The sequence below is a fragment of the Rhipicephalus microplus genome, chromosome 2 (assembly GCF_043290135.1).
Source record: "Rhipicephalus microplus isolate Deutch F79 chromosome 2, USDA_Rmic, whole genome shotgun sequence".
NCBI lineage: Eukaryota > Metazoa > Arthropoda > Arachnida > Ixodida > Ixodidae > Rhipicephalus > Rhipicephalus microplus.
This window is the reverse complement of record NC_134701.1, coordinates 69,255,073-69,279,950: the sequence shown is the minus strand read 5'-3', so window position 1 is coordinate 69,279,950 and position 24,878 is coordinate 69,255,073. Positions and strand designations below refer to the sequence as shown.

General features: G+C 49.0%; 1 protein-coding gene across 1 annotated transcript in view; it reads left to right on the top strand.

The window, feature by feature from the left end:
• The first annotated feature begins 5,575 nt into the window (after positions 1-5,575).
• Positions 5,576-24,878, top strand: part of LOC119169860 (uncharacterized) — a 159,646-nt gene continuing 140,343 nt past the window's right edge. The window contains exons 1-2 of the mRNA XM_075886558.1: positions 5,576-5,772; positions 19,963-20,066. Coding sequence (XP_075742673.1) covers positions 5,589-5,772; positions 19,963-20,066 — 288 coding nt within the window. The 5' untranslated portion in view covers positions 5,576-5,588. The remainder of the gene's footprint in view (positions 5,773-19,962; positions 20,067-24,878) is intronic.

The window sequence follows — 24,878 nt, the reverse complement described above, 5'->3', positions numbered from 1 at the left end:
TGAAGTTGGAGCTGGAGAAAGAAAGACTGGCAGCTGAGAGGGCGAAAGAAGAAAGAGAGGAAAGAGAACGGCAGCGACAGCACGAGATAGAACTTGACTGGCTCCATTTGCAACAGCGAAGTGAAACTCCCGTCCAAGCTAGAGTTCAAAGCAGCGAACGGGAAGATCATGGCTTCCGCTTGAACCCAAGCAAGCTGCTCGTAGCGTTTGATGAAAGGAGGACGACCTGGACGCGTACCTTCACCGATTTGAAACGGTTGCGAGGAGCCAGGATTGGCCGGAACATCAATGGGCAACTGCTTTGAGTACTTGCTTGAGTGGTGAAGCACTCAGTGTGTACGGTAGGCTGACGCCGACCGATGCAGCCAACTATGTAAAGGTGAAAACTGCTTTGCTGAAGCGATTTAGATTCACCGTGGAAAGATTCCGGGACAGATTTCGGACAGAAAAGCCAGCTGATGGTGAGATGGCTACGCAGTATTCCGCCCGACTTTGCCATTATTTCGACAGATGGATTGAACTTTCAGGGACAGCGCAGGAGTACGATGAGCTTAGAGAGCCTGTAATTAGAGAACAATTTCTTACTAGTTGCCACCCAAGCCTGTCGCTGTACTTAAAAGAGAGGAGAGCTAAGTGACTTGAAGACATGCTTGAATTGGCTGATCAATTCTTGGAAACGCAAGGTGGCACAAATTTGGCCAGAGTCAAGAAGGAGTGTCCCGAAGATTCGAAGAAATCGGCTCCCGCAGAAAAGAAGCGTGCACCGGAGAGCATTCCGCGATGTTTTCTGTGTAACCGAGTGGGTCACCGTGCTAACAACTGCCGAACAAACTTCATGAGCCCCACGGTTGTAAAATGTTTCAAATGTGGTCAGACTTGGCACAAGGCAGACGCATGTCGTAACAGAGTGAGTCAAACTCACCAGGTATCTTGTGTGCAAGCGACACCAAAATCTGATAATAATGCCGTCACCGACGGATTCCTAGAGTTGAAAAATGGGGAAAAACTTCCTATTGTGGGTGCTGTAATGACAAAACAGCAAACTGGTGTTACGAAGGAAATGCCAACGCTGCCTGGAAAAGTTGTGGGCAAAAAGGTTACGGTGTTAAGAGATACCGGTAGCTTCACTGTTATCATGCGAAGAAATTTGGTGCGAGAAAGTGAGTTAACAGGCAAAACAAAATCGGTTTGCCTAATTGACAGTACGGTTCGGATGCTTCCCGAAGCAGAAATTGAGGTTGAAACCCCATATTTCAGCGGCAAGGTCACCGCTCTATGCATGACAACCCCCCTGTATGACCTCGTCATCGGAAACATCGACGGGGCGCGAGGGCTGAATGATCCAGAATGTTTGGGGGAAGACCCGAAGATGGAGCTTCCGCTGACACAGGGACCGCGAGATTCAGCGGAGAACAATCCCGTGAAGGATTTCACTCGAGCCCAAGGTGAAGCCTGTGCGCAAGAGACAGCGAATGAGAACATGATCGTATTGAATGAGTTTACGTGCTTGGCAGCTGGACTTACGTCGGCTCGACCTCAACTGACCGACAATGTAAAGATGACGGTGTCGACCTGCCAGGCACAATGTCGTGACATGAACAAGCGGGTGAATGACCGAATAGGATCGGTCGAACGTTATCACCCGTTAACAGTGTCGGAAGTGACAACGATGGCTGAGACGCCGCCTCAGATACCGTCGTCTGAAAAGGCTCGCCGGAACAAAACAAGGAAAAACAAGAAGAGATCGAGCGAGCACCGCAAGAAAGGGTGCAAGCACCGCTCAAGGTACACAGGATAGGTGCTGAGGTGGAATCGGAATGTGTTTTGCAGGGCTGAGTGCCACATGTTGTGTTAATGTTCTTGTTATCCTGTGTCACAGGTGTATGTCGAGCGAGTCAAAATGTTTGTTTCGGTGATGTGATGTATAGTATTGTTTGGAATATGGGATGGAGTGTTGTACTCTTGTACCTGTGGTTATATTTCATGTGTTGTGAGATTGAAATACAATGTACAACTGTATTGAGTGATCTATTGTAAATGTGACGTGTTGTGAGCGACGAACCATGTTACAGTCCTTGAGAGTGTGGGGACTGTTCGCGCTCGTTTGTGTGGTTTTGATTATTAAGAGATAATATTCTTAAAGTGCGGGGCAGTGTCACAAAACGAGTGCTCAAAAAAGGGTGCGCCGCCTAATTCTCGTGACGAAGCGCCGAGAGGTCAACGATAAAGAAAAGAAAACAAGCATACAGGGACTCCACGGGCGTGCGTCCTTCTCCCCTCGGAAGCGTGGGTTCGCAGACGAACCTCCTCTCATCGGCGCCAGATCAAGCACTCGAATGTTCTAGATAGAAAAGGGCGGGGTGATGCCGGGTTGCGTCATCCGTCGCGGACGGCCTTCGAACCGTCTCGCCCTTTTCCCCAGCCTTCGCTGCGCATCGCGCCGACGAAATGATGAGAACTTTCTGTAATTTCGCGCGGAAGATAATTAATCGAGCAGCCGAGATAAGAGATCAGGAGAAGACGGAAGCTAGCGCCACAGCGCGTAGGGATTCCGCCGTGTAGTCGGTGAAGGTTTTGTCCGTAGGGACAAAGCAGGAGAAGATGATTTCCACCTGAGGGGTGAAGGCTAGAGCTACAGGCAAGAGCGTGTGTCTACCGCTATCGAGCGAAGACGCGTGGCAGGAGCTGCGCGTGTGACGCCGACGTGTTTCCGGCGAAGAAGGTTGAAGCTAATAGAGTGGCCAAGTATAGACGCGAGGTTTCCTAGAAGAGAAACTTCGGGGGCAGCGGAACGACAACAATGCTGGACTTTGAGTGAGTGATTCTTGGAAGAGTATCATCCGGACCTTTGTTCCAAGAACTTTGGACTGAATAGCTTTTCTATCTCGTTAGTCTTTAAGTGTCTTGGTTGTTCGATGCACCTGACTGCATTGTAGTGCATATTGTTGTCTGTGTCCGTTATTTTGAGTGTGGTTGGTTGTACTGTGTAGTACGTTGTTTCATTGGTGACATATTGTATGCTACTATTGTGGAGTGTGCATACTGGTGTATTGTTTTTGATCTGCCATTATTAAGAATATAATTTTGTTTTGCTTATCAACTCTCGGCTCTGACTTGTTCTTTGGGCCACAGCCGGCGTCCGCTGGCGCGCCAAAAAGGACCACATTAAATTGTCTATGCTTTCGTGGTACGGTTCGGGGGGCCGATACTTCGGCCCTTGGAAATAGCCCGGCGCTTGCCTCCGTAATTAACGGGACCTGTGTGACAATGACGCTAAAGGTTTAATGGAAATGTGGTAGTTGAAAATAGTGTCATGATTTTATCGGGCACTGGTGAACGATACGTAGTTATGTGGTAAGGAAAGACTAAGCGACGAACTAATTGAAGTACAACACGCCCACACTCAGCTACAGCTTCTTTTTCCGAGAAGGCATCTATGTGGAGGATCAAGTTCATCTTTACTGCCGCACTTGAGGTATACAAAAAGAAGGGAACAAGAGCACGAAGTGCGCTTGTTTTTAAAGCAACTCGACTGTACGTGTGTAGGTTTTCTTGTTTATCAATACTAGAATATATATTCAAACATGAGGAGGGAAATGCATTAATGCACAAAAGCATTGACAGCTTCGTCAGAGTCTGCTGGTCTCTGGTGACATCGTACGTCCACCGGAAAACCACCCCGGGAAACTTCCGGTTTAGCTTGTTTCTGTGTGGTTTTAGTGTGTGTTATTGGCCGCGGCTGCTTGTGTTCCGATGTTTTATGCGGGTAAATGTATTCTTATGAAACACTGGCAACTCGAGCACAGCTATGTGAAGACAGGATGCCGTCTACATGACTGAAATAATTTCATATGCTAGGCAAAACTTTGTTTTCCGACTGTTTTGACTGTAGAAAGAGCACCTGCATTGCAGTGATCACGCGAAAAAACTGCATTCTCTCTAAGAGCGCTTAGGTTTATTCTGACTAGTTCATCAAAGGCAATGTAAAGCTCAGCACAGACTAATGGCACAAAGACGATACTCAGACGTTAGACTAGTCAAAGGCCCCCGAAAACTGGGAACATGGCACACACTGTCGTCTTCCCCGTGGCAGCTAAGTGTACTGACGCCTGAGATGGGTAGCAAAACGTGAAAGCTAACACTGACAATTCATCGCAAAAGTGTTTATTTCATAGTTTCAGCAATATCAATGGTGTGTGCCGTTCGAACCAACACGGGACACAATGTAACTGCACCTAAATGAATCGCCGCACAGTGTACTTTGTGGCATCCACGTTTCGTTGTCGTTGCATTTGATTTTTTTAAGGGGCGCTGACTAGTGGGCTGTCACATGTTCGACCATATGACTCGTCGCCTGTCTTTCTGCCGCTAATGAACATCGCCGCATTCTTGGTAATTTATCTTTTTGGTAAGAACATGGACTTTATGTTTAGGTAGGTTCAACTTGAAAGTTTTATTCATGAATAGCTACTCCTGAGTACACCATAATAGTTCGCGAAACCCTGCAGCCGCCGGTGACGTCATATAACATCAGTATATTTAATTATTTAGTCCCTCGAGCACCTCAAATCACGAGCACATTCGATGGCTGATCTATTTAAAAAGTGTCCGGTGTGACACAGGTGCGAAAATAAGCGTTTTATCCTGAGGTTGTATGATTAGATGAAAACAAAATTATGTTCCAGGTTCAACAGGAGGAAGGTTTTCAGTTCTAGTCTAAAAGCTGACTTGAGCAAATTCACTAAGTGCCCAGCAACTCTTCTGCATGCCGACGATGTGGGTGTGCTTTGAAGACGCGGACGGAGAAAAGGCAGGTGTGCGCTGTCATTTCCCGGTTTGCGTCTTCAAAGCGCATCCACATCGCCGACATGCAGAACCAACTGGCCCAATTAAGTTCACTGACAAACTTTTCCTGCATTTTATACATTTTCTGATTGAATCGGCGTGACCATTATGAGAGGTAACGCGGAGCAGGGAGCCGCGCTAATCGGAAAGCCAAGATGGATATTTTTCACGGCGCCAGTCAGCCAGGCGAACCGTGTCACCTGCAGCAGTAGCCGAGCCTGCAAGTGACGTGCGCTACGTTGAGCCCCTTCAAGTAGCCACTAGACTTTCCTCCGAACACATCCTAAGGAATGCGCCCGAAATAATAGAGCGGCAAACTCAAACGCAACACGAAAACACCACCAGAACCACTGAAAAAGCATTGCCGGAAGCGCCGCACCGAAAGTCATGAGAGATTTATGAGAGATTTATGAGAGAGATTTATGAGAGATTTATGAGAGATTTATGAGAGATTTATGAGAGATTTATGAGAGATTTATGAGAGAAACCTAACCAAGGTGAGTGATGACGTGTACATTTATGAACGTGCACCTGAGCGATATAGCAATTTTAGAATGGTTTTAAAGATAGATGATAAGATGAATAAACACTCGCGCACTTTGTAACTTGCTGGTTTTTGTGATAAGGTTACAATATAGCGTAATGTCATCAATCAATATAATTACTTCTTTGTGGTTACATGTTCCTGTTGCGCAACTAAACTAATACATTACCGTTTCTTTTAGGTTGATGACATTACCAGTATGACTCGTGCCGAGGTACTTTCTCGGATGCAACGCTACGCTGCGGGCTTTCGGCAGAATGGTGTCGTTGCAGGAGACAAAATCTGCACTTACCTAAAGAACTCCATCGAAAATTTACTAGCCTTGTATGGATGCATCATGGCAGGGGCAACAGTGGTCTTGGCCAAGGCATCACTTACCGAAAGTAAGATTTTGCAAAGTAGAACTTGCTTTTTGACTAGATTTCTTGGGGACAAGTGCAAACACAAAATATAACAAGGGGCCACAAAGTAACAGAAAATTGGGTTTCTTTAGAATGTTGGTGCCTAGATAACGGAGGTGTGCTTGACGACTGTGGCGCCAAGTACATTTCGCGAAAATGACGATGAAAAAGATAATAAGTCTAAGCGCCAACAGTTGATGCATAATAAACCAAATTCTTATGCAAATGCGACGAAAGAAAAGTGGGTAAAAAGATAACTTCCCGTGGGCAGGAACAGAACCTGTGAACTTCTATTAACGTGTTCGATGCTCTACCTCTGAGCTACCACGGCGGTTATCCTCCCAGCCACGTTATTGGGTTTATATGTGAAGTTAAGCGCGGGAGTGTTAGTCAACGCTATCTGTAGCCATGGCAGCGAGTGTGGCACACCCTTCATGAGCATGTATAGTGTCACGTAGCACGTGTACTGAGAGACACAATTTAGCTGTTGTCTTAAATGAATATCCATTTGTTTCGACCGGAGGACCCGTCGTCGCCATGGTTCAGAAACCCTGAGGAAAACTGCTCCAGTGGTCGAAATAATTGAAAAAAAAACATAAAGACAATCGCTAAGTTGCGTCTCATATATCTTCCCAAGCATATTTGACGCATTGTAAAAATTCTTTGATATATATATATATATATATATATATATATATATATATATATATATATATATATTGTGACGGAGCGAGGTCTTGGCTTACAGGACAGCGTCCACCGAGAGTCGGCAGCCGAACAAGATGTCTGAGTTGCCTCTCGTGCAAGCGCCTAACGCACAGGCGTATTCTTCATCTTCGCTAAGTGCCACGCTTGCTCCTGTCGATGATGCACCGTAACATCACTCCCCTGCGGCGGAAGCGCCGTCACGGCGCTTAGTACGGCGGCGACGAAGGAGGAGGGTGATACGGTTTCAGTCTGGAAGCGTGTACAACGTCTGTCTGGAGTGAGGTGGTCGAAAAGGCATTGTTTAGGGGTGCGATCTCGTAGCTCATGTCACTAAGTTGTCGTAAAACTTTGTAGGGGCCATGGTAGTGTGATAGTAGCTTCTCTGATAAGCCGACTTGGCGGTTTGGTGTCCAGAGAAGTACCAGAGACCCCGGCGAGAAGTGCACGCTTTGGTGGCGACTGTCATAGCGGTCTTTTTGCTGCGCTTGCGACAAGTGCAGCCGATCACGGGCAAGCTGACGGGCTGCATGGGCTCTAAAAACGACATCGCTGGCGTACTCAGTAGACAAGGGGGCAGCCGAAGGAAGGAGCGTGTCAAATGGTAATGCTGGATGTCGGCCAAATAGCAAATAAAACGGCGAATAACTAGCTGTGTCGTGCCGTGAAGAATTGTACGCGAACGTGACAAAGGGGAGTGCTTTGTCCCAGTCACGGTGATCTGGCGAAACGTACATTGACAACATCTGCGTCAGCGTTCGGTTCAGACGCTCGGTCAATCCATTTGTCTGTGGATGATAAGCGGTGGTAAGCTTGTGCTCAGTGGAGCAGGCGCGGAGAATATCATCCACAACACGTGAAAGAAAGTACCTTCCTCGATCAGTAAGCAGCTGCCGCGGAGCGCCGTGATGAAGAATGACTTCATACAAGAGAAAGTCAGCGATGTCAGTGGAACAGCTTGTCGGCAGTGCTTTAGTGATGGCAAAGCGTGTGGCGTAGTCTGTGGCGACTGCAACCCATTTATTTCCGGAGGTGGACGTAGGAAACGGGCCCAACAGGTCAAGGCCAACACGGAAGAATGGTTCCGTTGGTATGTCAATGGGCTGTAGGAGGCCAGACGGTAGCACAGAGGGGCGCTTGCGGCGTTGGCAGCGGTCGCAAGCAGTGACGTAGCGAACCACAGAACGATACAGTCCGGGCCAGAAAATGCGACGTCGCACACGATCGTAGGTACGAGAGATGCCTAGGTGACCGGCTGTAGGTACGTCATGTAGTTGTTCGAGAACGCTGGCACGCAGGTGATGGGGAAGCACGAGTAGTAATTCCGGGCCATCAGCGTTGAAGCTGCGACGGTACAGAATGTTGTCGTGCAGTTCGAACAGGCGAACGGAAGGGTCTGTCGGAGCAGAGGTCAGACGCTCGATAATGGAGAGTAACGACGGGTCACGTCGTTGTTCGGTGGAGATATCACCCAAAGCGTGGATGGAGAGAACGCAGGGGTCTGAATCAAGGTCTGTCAAGTCGGGCGTTTCAACCGGATAACGTGACAAACAGTCTGCGTCTGTGTGGAGGCGTCCCGACTTGTAGTGGACCACGAATGAGTATTCTTGCAGACGGAGCACCCAGCGACCAAGACGTCCAGATGGGTCCTTTAGCGATGACAGCCAGCAAAGAGCGTGATGGTCCGTAACAACGGAAAAAGTTCGGCCATACAGGTAAGGCCTGAATTTCGCCACGGCCCACACTAAAGCTAGGCATTCACGCTCAGTGATGGAGAACTTCCGTTCGGCAGGTGAAAGAAGACGACTGGCGTAAGCAATCACGCGGTCCTTCCCGTGCTGTCGTTGGCCAAGGACCGCTCCAATTCCATGGCCACCGGCATCGGTCCGAAGCTCTGTAGGTGATGCTGGGTCAAAATGGGCCAGTACTGGTGGCGTAGTCAGCAGATGGATAAGAGCCGAAAAGGCGTCCGCTTGCTCTATACCCCATGCGAAGGGAACGTCCTTCTTTAAGAGGTCAGTAAGCGGTCGAGCGATGTCGGCGAAGTTGCGGACAAATCGACGAAAATAGGAACATAGCCCTACAAAACTTCGGACGTCCTTGGTTGAGCGTGGTTCAGTAAATTGTTGTACTGCTCGCACCTTTTCGGGATCTGGTTGAACACCATCGGCACTGACAAGGTGGCCGAGTATGGTGATTTGGCGACGTCCGAAATGGCATTTTGCAGAATTGAGCTGGAGAGCAGCTCTTCGAAAAACATCCAGAACAGCTGAAAGACGTGTTATATGGCTGTCAAAGGTGGGCGAAAAGACGATGACATCGTCTAAATAACATAAGCAGATGGACCACTTATATCCTCGGAGAAGGGAGTCCATCATGCGCTCGAAAGTTGCCGGCGCATTACACAGTCCAAACGGCATGACTTTGAACTGGTAGAGGCCGTCGGGCGTAACGAAAGCGGTTTTTTCACGATCCATGGGGTCGACGGAAATTTGCCAATAGCCGGATCGAAGGTCGATAGACGAAAAGTATTGGGCACCATGGAGGCAATCGAGGGCGTCATCAATCCGAGGCAAAGGGTAGACATCTTTGTGGGTCACTTTGTTTAAATGGCGATAGTCCACGCAAAAGCGCCAGCTGCCATCTTTCTTCTGAACGAGCACGACTGGGGAGGCCCAGGGGCTGGATGAGGGTTCTATTACGTCTTTAGTAATCATTTTATCCACTTCATTTTGAATTACTTGGCGTTCCTTGTGAGATACGCGATATGGACGCCGGCGTATAGGACTGGCATTACCAGTGTTGATCCGGTGAGTCACTGCAGTTGTTTGGCTGAGAGGGCGGTGGTCAAAGTCGAAAACGTCTCTATATGATGTTAGCAGACTACGGAGGCTGGCAGCTTGCATTGCAGTGAGGTCGGGAGCAATCATCTTGTTAATGTCATCTGCAGGCAGAGTGTAATTGCGGCCAAGACAGGGGGATGTAGTATCGGTGTCCAAACCAGTAACGTTGCAGCTGTCAAGTGGAGATAGGGTGGCCAAAGACATGTCTTGCGGAATAACTTGAGTCAAGAGACTCACGTTGAGTAGTGGTATAACCACTGTATTATTAGCGACGGCGACAACAGTGTGAGCAAGGGCGACGTCTCGGGCCATCAGTACGTCGACTATAGGAGTGACGAGGTAGTCACCGTCGGGCACGTGACGTGAGCACGACAAAGTGACATATGTAGCAGCTTGCGGAGGCAAGCGAACGTGGTGACGAGAGCGTAAACGGGGAGAATAGTCTGCTGGAAAATCAGCAAACTGCGGCAGTTCAAGCTGAAGAGCACCAGTGGCACAATCAATGAGCGCAGAATGACGTGACAGGAAGTCCAAACCAAGTATTAGGTCATGAGGACACATTTCAATGACGGCAAACTGAAATAATGTAGGATGACCAGCAATGGACACACGGGCCGTGCACATCCCTTGAACATCAGGGGTCCTCCCATCAGCGACACGAAGTTTGTGGGAAGCGGCAGGCGTGAGCACTTTATGTAGGCGTCGGCGAAGGTTCGCACTCATTACAGAAATGTGCGCTCCAGTATCTATAAGGGCAGAAATAGGCACACCTTCAACGGCAACGTCTAACAAATTTTGTCTCGTCGGAAGCGTCAAGAGAGGATTTGTGGAGGGAGTCGAAGATGCAGCGTCACCTCCGGGCGCTGCACCGTTTAGTTTTCCGGGTAGGCAGGAGCGGGGTTGAATGGGGACGACGGCCTGCGAGTCTGCGGTGAGCGAGACGACTGGTGACGTCCTGGAGGCGAACGCGACTGATGACCATGCGGTGACGGAGATCGGCTGTTGAACCTTCGGTAGTTGTTTTGCGGAGAAGGCTGCACGGCAGACGCGAAGCGGGTGCTGTCCTGTCGGTAGTGAGGTTGAGATGAAGTCCGAGGTGGCGAGGACCAGCGGTAATTGCAGTAACGGACGACATGACCGATACGGTGGCAATGAAAACAAATTGGTCGATTGTCGACGGTTCTCCACGCCGCAGGGTCGCGAGATCGGGCCGTGAACTGCTGCTCGCGATAGGACGAGGGTGGACTCCATGAAGCTCGCTGCGGGCTGGGCAAAGCGCACACCGAGGGAATACCTATGCTGGCGAGTTCTTGGCGGACGATGGCTTGAACCATGTTAGCAGTGAGTGGGGTGGTGTCACTTGCAGCGGTGTGAGCCGGAGCAGAGGCAATGGCTTCAAGTTCGCGCCGTACAATTCGGGTCACCTGATCCGATGAATCTAGAGGTGGTGGCTGTGTTCTTGCACGGTCTTCGCAAGATGATGTTGCAGCCGTATTCGGAAGGCGGGTGAACACGCTGTTAATCCGCCGGCTCTTCGCTTGCTCAAAGCGCCGACATTCTTTTATAATGGCATCCACTGTAGAAAAATTTTTGCAGATGAGAAGGTTGAATGCGTCATCCGCAATCCCCTTAAGAATATGCCCGACCTTGTCAGCCTCCGGCATATCGGCATTGGCTTTGCGACACAACGACAACACATCTTCTATATAGGAGACGTAAGACTCGGTCGAGGTCTGCGCCCGAGACGCGAGCATTTTGTTCGCGGCCATTTTTCTTCCAATCGGCTTTCCGAACAGGTCTAGCATTTTCTCCCTGCACACTGCCCAACTCACAAGTTCTGTTTCATGGTTCTCATACCACGATTTGGCGGTTCCCCTAAGATAGAATAACAGGTTTGCCAGCATAAGAGTCGGGCCCCATCGGTATCGAGTACTCACACGTTCGTACTCTGCCAGCCAATCTTCAACGTCAACTTCATCTGGATCGCCGGAACCGCTGAACGTGCCAGGATCCCGCGGGGGTTCGAGCACAAAGGTTGTGGTCGCAGAAGGAGATGTAGTTACCGCATCATCTCCGGCTGCAGGAACACCAGGAGCAGATGCAGACGCCGTACTCTCCGTCATCGTTGTGGAATGACCCTTCAAACGTCGGCCGCTGCGAAGTTCCGTTGCGAGGCGGTTACCCAGCACGCTTCCACCAAATGTGACGGAGCGAGGTCTTGGCTTACAGGACAGCGTCCACCGAGAGTCGGCAGCCGAACAAGATGTCTGAGTTGCCTCTCGTGCAAGCGCCTAACGCACAGGCGTCTTCTTCATCTTCGCTAAGTGCCACGCTTGCTCCTGTCGATGATGCACCGTAACAATATATATATATATATATATATATATATATATATATATATATATATATATATATATATATATATATTGCCACAGGCATGGAACGAGGTTTAGCCACGCCAATGCGAGTATGTGCCATGGTGAGAAAGAAGAAGAGGACGGTTGGTGTGTGCTCGTGCTCTAACGTTCGGTTTGGCTCGACGTCCAGTGCTGCTCCTGTGAACAGACGTTGTGGTCGTTCTGTGATCACGTGACATTTTCTGGTGGAGGTGCGGGGTAGTGTTGTATGCACTGCAATCAGCAGCAAGGTCCCGACACTAGCCGAGACTTGGAAGAACCAGCTGACCTACGGCGTAGCAGGCGACAACTAGGCCTACCTCCTGAATTCGGACCATTTCCTCAACTCGGCAGTACTATGGCTAGTGCGGGAACGCAAACCCAAGAAACATCAACGCTGCCTCCTCCATGGTTCTTCAACGTCCCGCGTACTCCGAAGCCGTTCCACGGTGACCCTTATGAGGACGTCGACGACTGGCTTGACGACTACAACCGTTGCGGCAGCGTCAACGAGTGGAACGAGCAGCGAAAGCTTCGGTACGTCTACTTTTATCTCGAGGACTCTGCGCGCACTTGGTTCGAAAACCATGAAGCCACTATGATAACCTGGCCAGAGTTTTGCAACCAGTTGCGAAATACTTTCCGAAGCTCTGACCGAAAGGGGCAGCGGAACGGCTCCTCAATTCCCGAAACCAGCGTCCGAACGAGAGTGTTGCCATGTTCGTTGAGGACATGACGCGCTGTTCAAGCGAGCCGACTCTTCAATGACGGAAGAAAAGAAGGTGCGCCTCCTAATGCGGGGAGTGAAGGAGCAGCTGTTCGCGGGACTAGTGTGGAACCCTCCCGGCACTGTAGAGGATTTCCTTCGCGAAGCCACGACAATGGAGAGAATGCTAAGGCAGCGTTCGTACCAGTATGAACGTCCTGGCAGTCTTTCGTCAGTGTCGTCGGTCCTACAAACACCTGACGTCACGACTGTAAAAGACCTGACGGAGCTCGTGCGCAGTATTGTGCGCGAGGAGCTTCAAAAGCTGCACGTGGTGTCTTCTCCGCCCCATGTTGCTGCTTTAACGGATGTCGTTCGCGAAGAGGTCCGGCAGCTGGTGCACCCCATGACGACTCTGCGTGCAGCCGAAGTCCAACCCATGATGGCCCCGCGTCCAGCCGAAGCTCCGCTATTAACGTACGCGGAAGCACTGCGTACTCCTGCGCCGGCTGTTGGCTATCCGTCCCGTCCGTCCACCCTGCAGACGGCACCGTCGTTCTACTCGGGACCGCCGCAGTACGGCAACCCACCCCTTACACGGAAATCCAGTGTATGGCGTGCTCCCGACAACCGGCCTCTATGTTATCACTGTGGTGAACCGGGTCAAATCTACCGTGAGTGCGCCTACAGGCACATGGGTCTTCCCGGCTTTCGTCCGGATGCTCGTCGACCCAGACATGGTGAGCGGCCCCGTGCTATCGCCGAATACTTGGCAAGCCAACGATCCTCAACCCTTCCGCGTCGCCAATCCCGCTCACCATCTCCCCGGCGTTCCACGTCACCTGGCCAACAATCAACCTTTGCGGACGTCCTTGCAGGAAGATCACCTAGATCCACAAGCCCGCGCCGGGGAAACTAAGAACAGCGACCTCTGGGGGTGAGGCCGCTGTTGATCGACCGTTACAAGACCCTCCCCCGATTTGCCTGCCGACATCCGACGACATTCTTTCACCGACGTGCGCCATCGACGACAAACAGGTCTCTGCTCGTATCTCTGTTCTTGTCGACAACCACCCGCTGACCGCTCTGGTAGATAAGGGTGCCGATTATTCTGTTATAAGCGCTGACCTCGCTGCACAGCTAAGAAAGGTAATGACACCTTGAGGACATGGAACCAACCTCCGGACTGCGGGAGGTCACCTATTGACACCGCTAGGAATGTGCACTGCCCGCCTCCGAATTCGTGAGTCGACGTACATTGTTTCCTTCGTTGTATTGCGCGAATGCTCCCAAAACCTGATTCTCGGAATGGATTTTCTCCGCGAGCATGGAGCTATTATTAACCTTCGCGACCTGCTCATAACGTTATCTAACGACCATACAGCCCTACGAAAGGATGCAGTTGCGCCGACCACAACACTTCGAATTGCTGACGACACCATCGCACTGGCGCCGCGAGCCAGTATGTTCGTAACGGTGGAGAGCGACTGTGACAACAAGAGTAGTGGCATCGCGGAAACTAACCTCTCGATGCTCTTGGCTCGGCAGATTTGTGTCGCGCGTGCTGTCGTCAAACTGAAACAACGGAGGACTCAGCTTCTGATCACGAATTTCGGCGGCCAGTACCAACACATAGCAAAGCGAACAGCAATCGCGAACTTTGAAGCCATCGATGACGCAGAATGTTCCACTATCGCTCCGATTGCCACTGCTGCCGAAGGTAACACTGATATAGCCAGCACGGTTGACGTGAATTGCCAGCTATCCTGTGCGCAGCAACAGCAGATACGCATGATTTTACGTACGTATAGTGATTGCTTTGCGTCCACCTCCAAAATCAAGCAGACCCCAACCGTGAAGCACCGCATTATAACGGACCCTACCGAACGGCCTGTACGACAGCACGCCTACCGCGTGTCGCAGAAAGAACAAGAGGCAATACGTTTTCAAGTGAAACAGATGCTCGACGACGACGTCATCCAACCCTCGAACAGTCCATGGGCGTCACCCGTCGTACTTGTTAAAAAGAAAGACCGCACTCTTCGATTTTGCGTCGATTACCGGAAGCTCAACAAAGTGACGAAGAGAGACGTCTACCCTCTCCCACGCATAGATGACTCACTGGATCGACTTCGACATGCCCGATATTTTTCCTCAATGGATTTACGCAGCGGCTACTGGCAGATCGAGGTCGATGAACGTGACAGGGAAAAAACAGCATTCATAACTCCCGATGGCCTCTATGAATTCAAAGTGTTACCATTTGGATTGTGCTCTGCACCGGCAACGTTCCAAAGGATGATGGACACCGTCCTGTCCGGTCTGAAGTGGGAATCCTGCCTCGTGTATTTAGACGACGTCGTTGTTTTTTCCAAAACATTTGCGCAACATTTACAACGACTTCAGTCCGTCTTCGTCGCTATTCGATCTGCAGGCCTATCTCTAAAACCGGAGAAGTGTCATTTCGGCTACGAAGAACTAAAGTTCCTCGGCCACCTTATCAGTCGCGATGGCATTAGACCAGACCCAGAAAAGACCATGGCTGTTGCTGCATTTCCTCCACCTTCGAACAAACGGGATTTGCGCCGGTTTTTGGGTCTCTGCGCCTACTACAGGCGCTTTGTCCAGAGCTTTGCCAACATCGCTGAACCCCTTACCCGTTTAACGAAGGAGGATACTCCTTTCGTGTGGGGTCCAGAGCAGAGAGCCGCTTTTTCCCAGCTTCAGCAGTGCCTTCAGAGTGAACCCTTACTAGGGCACTTTGATGAAGATGCCATCACCGAACTTCACACTGACGCAAGCAACATCGGTCTTGGTGCAGTACTCGTCCAGTGGCAAGACGGCGCTGAACGTCCCATCGCTTATGCTAGCCGCATTTTGTCATCTGCGGAAACAAACTACTCGACCACGGAGAAGGAACGCCTTGCTGTTATTTGGGCGATAACAAAGTTCCGACCGTATCTGTATGGCCGTCCATTCAGAGTAGTTACGGACCATCATGCCCTCTGTTGGCTGGCCAATCTCAAGGACCCTTCAGGGCGCCTCGAGAGATGGAGCTTACGCCTTCAAGAATTTGAGGTTACAGTCGTCTACAAGTCGGGCCGCAAGCACACTGATGCTGATTGCCTTTCGCGCGCACCCCTCGCGACGACATCGAGGAACGATGATACCGATGGCCATTTTCTTTGTGCAGTCAGTGAATCTGACTTGGCCCAACAACAGTGGAATGATTCAGAGATCCAACAACTTATCAAATACCTTCAAGGTCGCAGCTCGAATCCACCATCGGCATTTGCACGTTCAGGGTCATTTTGTCTCCGCAACGACATCGTCTACAAAAAGAACTTCGAACCTTATGCGACTGAGTACCTCCTCGTCGTTCCACCAGGGCTACGTGCTGACATTTTATCTGCCTGCCACGACGAGCCTTCCTCCGGCCACCTAGGATTCGCACGTACCCTTGCCCGGATTCGGACTCGCTACTACTGGCCAAAGCTCACCCAGGATGTCAAGCATTACGTTAAAACATGCAATCATTGCCAACGCCGTAAAGCCCCACCTGTGCGCCCTGCTGGTTTATTACATCCTATTGCACCCCCGTCACAACCGTTTGAACGAATCGGCATGTACTTGCTTGGGCCCTTCCCGAAGTCACATGATGGCAACCGCTGGATCGTAGTCGCTACTGACTATTTAACGAGGTACTGCGAAACGAAAGCCCTACAACGAGGCACCGCCAATGAGGTTGCGTATTTTTTTATCAACAACATCGTCCTCCGCCATGGAGCGCCAACAGTTCTTATCACTGACCGTGGAACAGCCTTTACAGCCCAATTCATGCAAGACGTTACGAGACTTAGTGGAACAGCTCATCGCAAAACAACCACATACCATCCACAATCCAACGGTCTGACGGAGAGATTAAACAAGACGCTCGCTGACATGCTACCTATGTACGTCGACCGTAATCACAAGAACTGGGATGCAATTTTGCCATACGTAACGTTCGCTTACAACACTGCGGTTCAAGAGACTACGGGTTTCACTCCATTCCGGTTGCTTCACGGCCGAGAAGCAATTACGATGCTTGATGCCATGCTGTTGCCTGACACGACCGATATTACTACTGATGCGAACGACTTTCTCCGGCTCGCCGACGCGGCCCGCCAGCTTGCACTCAAGCGGATCCGAAAACAACAACGAATCGACTCGCAGAGGTACAACTCACGTCATCGCCATGTCATTTACCAACCCGGTGATCTGGTCTGGCTGTGGATCCCCGTTCGCAAAAGGGGCCACTCGGAAAAGTTACTTCACCGCTACTTCGGTCCCTATAGAGTACTACGGCGCCTAACAGATGTCAACTACGAAATTCTGCTTGAAGACACAGCTCAGCGATCTCGATGTTCCCAGCAGCCCGACATTGTTCATGTGTCACGGATGAAGCCACACTATCCCCGAGCCACCTGACACTGCTTCTTCACGCGTCTTTGTGCGTGTACGCGACTACTTTAACTTTTAATCGGCATTGGTCATCGGGGTGGTACTTTTTTTCGAAGGGGGGGTGATGCCACAGGCATAGAACGAGGTTTAGCCACGCCAATGCGAGTATGTGCCATGGTGAGAAAGGAGAAGAGGACGGTTGGTGTGTGCTCGTGCTCTAACGTTCGGTTTGGCTCGACGTCCAGTGCTGCTCCTGTGAACAGACGTTGTGGTCGTTCTGTGATCACGTGACAATATATACATATATATAAATATATACATATATATATATATATATATGTATATATATATATATATATATATATATATATATATTGATACAAAGTATCACTACCAGGAATAACAAGGGAAGCGTGGGCAGAGAAGGAAGACGACGTTGCCTCCACTGCGATCCCCCTGAGTGGGTACGAGCAATGGCGGTGATCATCATCATTATACTGTGATCGCGGACTCAGGGCCCATTAACCCCCCCCCCCCCCCCATTAAGTTACCTTAATTTGTGTAACAATTTGGTGGAGGTGCTGGGTAGGACGAACCCAAAGACGGGAGCTTCACTACCAGGACTTCGTCGCAGCCGCCGTCTCGCCGGACTTCCACCTTCGCCGATCGTAATGGCCCAAGAGCAGTCATCCAACGCTTCAAGGCCAACTCCGATGGGTTCCGTGCCGTACTACAGAGTGCCACCAAACTTCGGCGGGACCTCAGGAGAAGACGTCGACGTGTGGCTCAAGAACTACAAGCGGGTGAGCAGAAGCAATGGCTGGGACTCGAACGAACAGCTCAATCATGTCGTATTCTCGTTAACTGACACCGCCCTTATGTGGTACGAGAACCACGACGACATGTTCACGACTTGGGAATGTTTTGTTGAAGAAGTGCAGAACTGCTTCGGTGATTCGGACGCAAAGAAGAAACGCGCGGAGCAGACATTGTCCCAGAGGGCACAGCTTCCAGCAGAAACATGTACGACATACATTGAAGGAATATTGAAGCTGTGCAAGATCGTGAATGGGAGGATGTCTGAAGAAGACAAGGTTGGACAAGTTCTCAAGGGTATAGCCGAGGACGTGTACAATTTCTTAATTAGGAAAGACTGCTTGAACTCCGTGTCCGACGTGATGAAGCCCTGTCGTACCTTTGAATCCCTCAAGATGCGACGAATTTCTCCGAAATTCGGCCGCCTGTTCAACGTCCCCACTGTGGCTAGTGTTGAAACAGTGCCGCCTAACGACCTTACTTTGACCATACGGCAGATCGTTAGAGAACAGCTGCTTCGATGTCAGCAGAACTATCATCGCCCCAGAGATTTTTAGGATGGGTACGTAAGCGAACCAGAACGTGTGCGGACTCTTGTTTCTCTTCCACCATGGCAACCATCGATCAACGCAACAGACCCTTATGAATATCAAGGCACACGGCAGGATCGATTCCCCCGTCAACCACCTCCCAACTACGAACGAAGTTTTCGCCCACCTGCTTACCCAAAATCGCCTCCCTACAGGGCCCCCCGAAGGACGGTACCACTATCCCATGCCTTTCGAGAGGAGTCGTTACTCTGAGCAACAACGTGCCCCTCGACCAAGTCCGGTATGCTACAACTGTGGTGTCCCGGGTCACATCGCACGTTTTTGTGACCACCGCCCATATCAGCGACAGTCTTCGCACATGTCTCACCAACCTTTCGACCATCCGCTCTCCACGTCACGGAAACAACGCGCACCTATCGGATCACGCTACCCCTCACTGGCCTCTGATCGAAGTTGGACACCACCACCCGCTCCCCGTGCTCCACGATCGCCATCGCCACGGCAACGCGCACGTACACCGCCGCCGGAAAACTAGTCGGTGCGGCCAGTGGGGGTGAGGCCGCGAGATCAGAGGTGCTATCTACAGATATACCCCCGTCAGCGTTTATGTTGAAGAACAAAGTTCATGTAGTTGTCGATGAAGTGGCTACTATGGCACTTGTGGATACAGGCGCGACAGTCTCGGTGATGAGTGTAAATTTTAGAAACCTGCTGGGACCAAAAGTGATGTTTTGCCTGAACCGTGGGGTGACATTTCGTGGTGTAAGTGGTGACGTGTTGTGTCCGGTGGGATATTGTACTGTGGACGTCTCGCTGTGTGGCAAGGTGTTTTGCACAGAGTTTGTGGTTATTCCGCGGTCTACACATGACGTTATCTTGGGTATTGACTTGTTGTGTGAGTGTGGGGCAACTGTAGACTGCAGAAGTGGGCATCTTTTTATACACGGTACTTTCCCAACAGCGCTCTTGGAAAATTCCCGTCCGGAGGAATGCATCTTTTTCGTCTCCGTGGACACAGTCGTTCCTGCATTTTCTGCTGTGTGTGTTCCCGTGACATGTTCTAGCAACAACTGTGGCACGTTTGACGCCACGCTCGAACCGATTTTCTTGGCATGCCTGAAAAAGAACATTCTCATTCCCCATTGCATAGTGACAGTCGTTGATTGACGGGCAGGTGTGTGGACAATGAACAGTTCCATGGAGCCTGCAATTCTGCCAGGCGGCATGAAACTTGCAGTATTTAGACCTGAATCATGTACGACGCTGGTTGCGCTTCTTGATGCTACAAGCCAAAATGAACATCTAGGCTTAGAAGGTTCAGAAGATGCCCAATTGCTACAAATGGTCAGCAAGTCACTTGACCAAAGCGAACGTCATACCCTGCTCGACGTTCTATCCAAGCACTCGAAAGTGTTCGATTTTTCTAAAAATAGCCAAATGCCCTTAATCCCAGCGTCCCGGATACGTCATCAGATCCACACCGAGTAGGCGCATCCCATTAGGCAGAAACCTTATCGAGTGCCACCATCGGAGCGCAAGATCATCAACGTCGTCTTCCTTCTCTGCCCACGCTTCTCTTGTTTTTCCTGGTAGTGATACTTTGTATCAATATATATATATATATATATATATATATATATATATATATATATATATATATATATATGTATTGTATTGTACGCTTGAAACGCTTTTTTGACTACTCTTCACAGGTGAACTGCGCTACCAAATAAAGGACAGCGACAGCACACATGTTCTAACTGATTTGGAGCTTATTCAAGAAGTTTCACGAGCCGTGCACTCATTGCCCCTCAAGGTATGTGCTAATCATTTGATAAAGTGAGCAAGGTTTCCTATCTATACATCTTAATGCAATAAGCTTTCGATGCTCCAGGGACACCGCTGATATCAGACATGATGTCTCACTATTTATTTGAAATATTGAAGGGACTGTCCAAATCAAGTGCATATATTAAGAAGTTATCAATGGGGCAGCCATAGCGTTGCAATAGCGTTAAAAATAACTGCGGTTGCGTCGTGCACCGTCCTACTTCCGGCGCCTGTTAAGTAGTTGAAGTAGCGGGCAAGCGCCACTGTTTCGCCTGCTATTTTTAAACCACCAGTTAGTTTTATTGGACGTCTGCAGGCAATCTGCGGATTCTGCTTGCCAATAAAAACAGCAATGCTATTGCAAGTTGGGCTAGTTGGCTGCTGCGTAATATTGATGCGCTTTTTTTTTCATGATTTTTACGCACGTTCTTGTGTTCTTTAGAAAAACTTTCAGTAAGGAGTCAGCACTTGTCTGTGTTTCTTTGTCATCAATTGCGCGCTGTAACACAAAATGCCTTAGAAATGGCTAAGAGCCTGAGTCCGCAAAGAAGCTGGGGACGCCCAACCAAATCTACCCAATAGCGTGATAGTGATAAATAGATGGTTCCGCAGATATTCCAACGTCAGCGTCGGCGTTGTTGGTCGTGGTTGAAAAATGAGCATTTTCGGTGAGTAAAACTTTGTGATAAAAGTGAAATAGAAGCCCCAATACATAAACAATGCTAAACTTTGATTTGAGCGCGCATAGAACCCAGGCTGTTGGTGTGGCGGACAGGTGTTCTGTCACATAGCCATGCCATGACATCGACCTACAACCGAAGAAATGAACAAAATCTTGTAGTTCAGGGCATTTTTTTTTCTACATGCATAATGTCGCATGGGAGATGCGTTGAATCCCACCGAGCGTGAACAACAGTAGAGCCACGACCACATCTGTGTATAGACGTCAGAACCTGCCCAGGCGGCGCTGCAAAAAATGCCGCCACCATGCAGTGTCCCCATTGACGTCCTGGCCATAAATAGGTAGTGCAATGCGAGCCATCCACAAGTGAACGTGCATAGGCCCTCTTCTGTTGGCCTGGAGGCACGGTATCCTGAAAATCAAATTTTTCGCAAGCTTTTCACTTCGCTTCAGAAAAGAAGAAGCTCAACAGAACAAACTTTGCGTACATTGTGAAATATGTTTTAGGTAAATTGGCGTACTGCAACTCACACTTTATGTGCAAGCGAGCATAGCCTATCATCGAGTTACACGCAAGCACTCAGACATTTGTTCTGTGATGCCTAAATGTGTTAAACTTAGGTACACACATGACGCCAAGGCGATAAAGTGCATACACGAGCAATCTATCTCTCGAATTGTGGTACGAAGTTCGGTTTATTCGGCACAAATAGCCCTCACAATTTTCGCCATTGTAAATGCGTTCTTTATCAATCTCTCGCTTCCTGTGCGTTGAACTGTTTTATTACGCAAGATAGAATGCTCTGTCGACGATTGTCATCCATTTCTATAGAGTGCAAATGGGGATTCATGCGTGTCTACTTTCTTGGTGTACAACGAAATGCGAAACCGAGGCATCCGCGATTGCTACTCGGGCAATCGCGGAGACCAACGCTAGAAAAAAAAAAAACCTATTGTAACCTTGAACATTTTGTGATTTACCAGTACGGCGTCCATTTTCATATTTCATAGGTAGAGCCGAAACTTACAGCCTTGAAATCCCTTAGGCGTAATGCTGTGGAGGTTCAGGTTATCGGCATGCAGTCGCGGCGTGTGCGATGTTTATCGTGCGCATCACCTCTCTACTGCTGGAAGGTGCGTCCCACGGTCAGAGGCTAAGTTAGGCTTCATAATCAAAGCTACTATGATTTCCCTTGATATCAAGGCTACTAAAAAAATACCAGGACACCTACATTATCAAACTTTCTCACGCGAATAGCTGTAGACAATGCGATGGCTTCGCTTACCGAACACAACAGCCCATTTTGTGCTCTAGCCGTTTTGCTGCACGATAGCTGTGGAAAACAGTAAAAGGAAGTCCTTCACGTTCATAGCAATTTACAATGCAACTGTAGCGTCAGCTGGGTTTTTTTTCGTAAATCGCAGAGCTGTTGCGTCTGCTCTTGTTTTCGCTGTCGTTCTGGCAAGTGAACCAGTATAAGCGCTTCACGGTGGTTTGGTGACACGCCTGACAAGCGGAGAAAAACTGTTGGCTCTTTTTCTAAGTGTTCAATGCTCAAATACACCTAATATTTACCTCAATCGCTGTGTTTACGCAGTAGTTGCACCTGGTTGCGAAAAAAACTGTGCAAGGGAGTCTGGCTTTGCCATGCTCAAAACTGCGTTGACAGGTGACGCTGCGAGTCCGCAAAACTCTAGACTCGGACGTCTATAGCACGCGAGCAGCCGGCCTTGCTCTGCGGCGGAACACCTTGCGGTCATTGCGCATTGTGACGTCGCGTGCGCAAAAGCATGCGCGGCCTTACAAACATGCAAACCTCCTCTGCAAGGGTGACAACGTTAGGAAGTGTGCTTTTTTTAACCGACGACCCCTGCTCGCTTATGGCGCTTTCGTCATACCTATTTTATAATTCGAAGCGCGTTTCGACTGATAACATACGCCTGCATAAACAGAGCCCTCCTTGTGGCCGATTTCATTTCCTGGCGACCTAGTACTCTTTTCGTGGCTGTTGCATTATCATATCTTCATATAATCACATGCCTTGATACAACCACAAATTAGCGTGCATTATTGATGCAGGCGCGTTTTATCAGTCGGAACGCGCTTTGCCTTAAAGCGACCTGAGGAAGTTCGAATCATCGGCTAAATAAGCACACATAACGTTGCCACCAGTGCAGAGCATGCCTGCGTGTCTGTAAGGCTGCACATGCTCCTGTGCACACGACATCACAACTCGCAGCGGCCGCAAGGTGTCGCACAGCAGAGCAAGGCTCGCCGTTCGCGCGGCATACACACACGTGGTCACGGCTGTACATTGTACAAGCAAAAGGTCGGTAGGCTTTGCAATACAATCGCTGAGGCATATTTCATCATCATAGCCAACAAAAGCTTCAGCAAAGTATGCAGCTACATAGATTCCCGTGCTGCTTTAGGCACGCGCTGTGGGTAGTTGGCTAATGGGCAAAAGGAAGCATTGTGGCGTTGTGGACACCTCGCATCTGTACTTGCACTACAATAGGAATTTTCGGGTATCTAGAAATGTCTAAATTGATGTGTACAGAGGATCTTTTCATTGTGGTTCCAATAACGTGTCCACCGAGACTTAAAACGAAGCTAGCTATTGAGCAGCCGACGTGAAAGGCGTCCTATTTGGCTGTCGTTTTCTACTTTTCGGGTGAAACTGATGAGCCCACCATAAATTTCAAATGGTTGCTCTTATGTTTTGTGAAAAATAGTACGTTATATTTAGCGGTAGCAGAGCTGTTACGTGCGCATACACATCTGGTAATTGTAGCGTCAACATTGCGATCGACTAAGCTTGTCGAGCTCATTATTTATAATCGCGGTGTGCCAATGGTGACTGTTAAAACCGAATTGAACGGAACTCAAATGTGCCAAACAGTGAGGACACCAAATTAAGCACAAGTACAAAACTAATAATTTTCGAGTAGTTTTTGATTGATAACACAATTCTGAAAGTCGCCGTAGACTGGTCAAGCCACAATTTTTCGTGCATCGCAATGTTTCCACAACATCACATTTGAAGCACATACTGAGAAGTGTTAACAAATATATAATACCTTTATTTTGACTGCAAGGTGCACCACAACTGTGTAAATTTAGGCAACTCGAATAAATCAGCAACTACGCAGCATGGCAAACATTTCTTAACTGGTGGCCTAAATATAGCAGTGACTACAGTATTCAAGAAGCCACTCTGTCAGCAGCTTCAATTTAAAGTGTTACTTAAATAAACGAGGTATTGGCTTCGGTGACCTTTATTTGGGCCAAGAAGCCGGCAGCCCACAGCTACGATTATCCCAAAACGAAGATGCTCTTACACGACAATGATGAGGATGCATGACCAACGCATGATGATGATGATGTACAGTTGAACGTGATAGGTATACTAAATGTCCACAGAATAACAAATTTCTATGTAATAACAGTCTCATCAGCGTCATGATAGTTGATTGATGTATGTTATCTGAGGAAGTGGTTTGATTACACTGTCCCTTTGGTGACAGTGAAGTTCTAAGAAGAAACTTGCAGACCCTGAAGCTTCTCCTTTATAAGTTCAATGCAATTGCGAAATCCTGTTTGAAGTGCTTATGTAAAACGCTTAGGGCATAAAATCTTTTCGAACTTGCTATAAATCAACTGCGTGGACTTAAGGGAATATACGCAGTAGCGTGTGTTGCAGTTGTAGTTGATGACGTGCTTTAAACCACGAATCTATCATGATAATCACATGTTCTGACACCTACTTGCAGTGAGTGCTTGTACCACGCAATATTTCTGCAACATATCTTGTTTAATTGTGAAGCGTGTATACAGGACCTATGTGTTTATAAAACATGAAAAGTGTTTTTACTAAATTTTCAAGGAGGTAAACTTTTTTTCCCTGTATTTACAAGCAGACGCGTAGCCATGTGGTAAAACCTCCATGTTCCATGCAAACGACCCTGGTTTGATCCTCACTCGGACCCAAACAACCCTTGTTCAGTCCCAAATCTGACTCAGGACTTTAACTTTATTTTATTTTTTTTCTCGATTTGTCGGTCAAGCATAAGACAATAATATTCGCCTACAATCAACGGTGCTGACGTCGACGC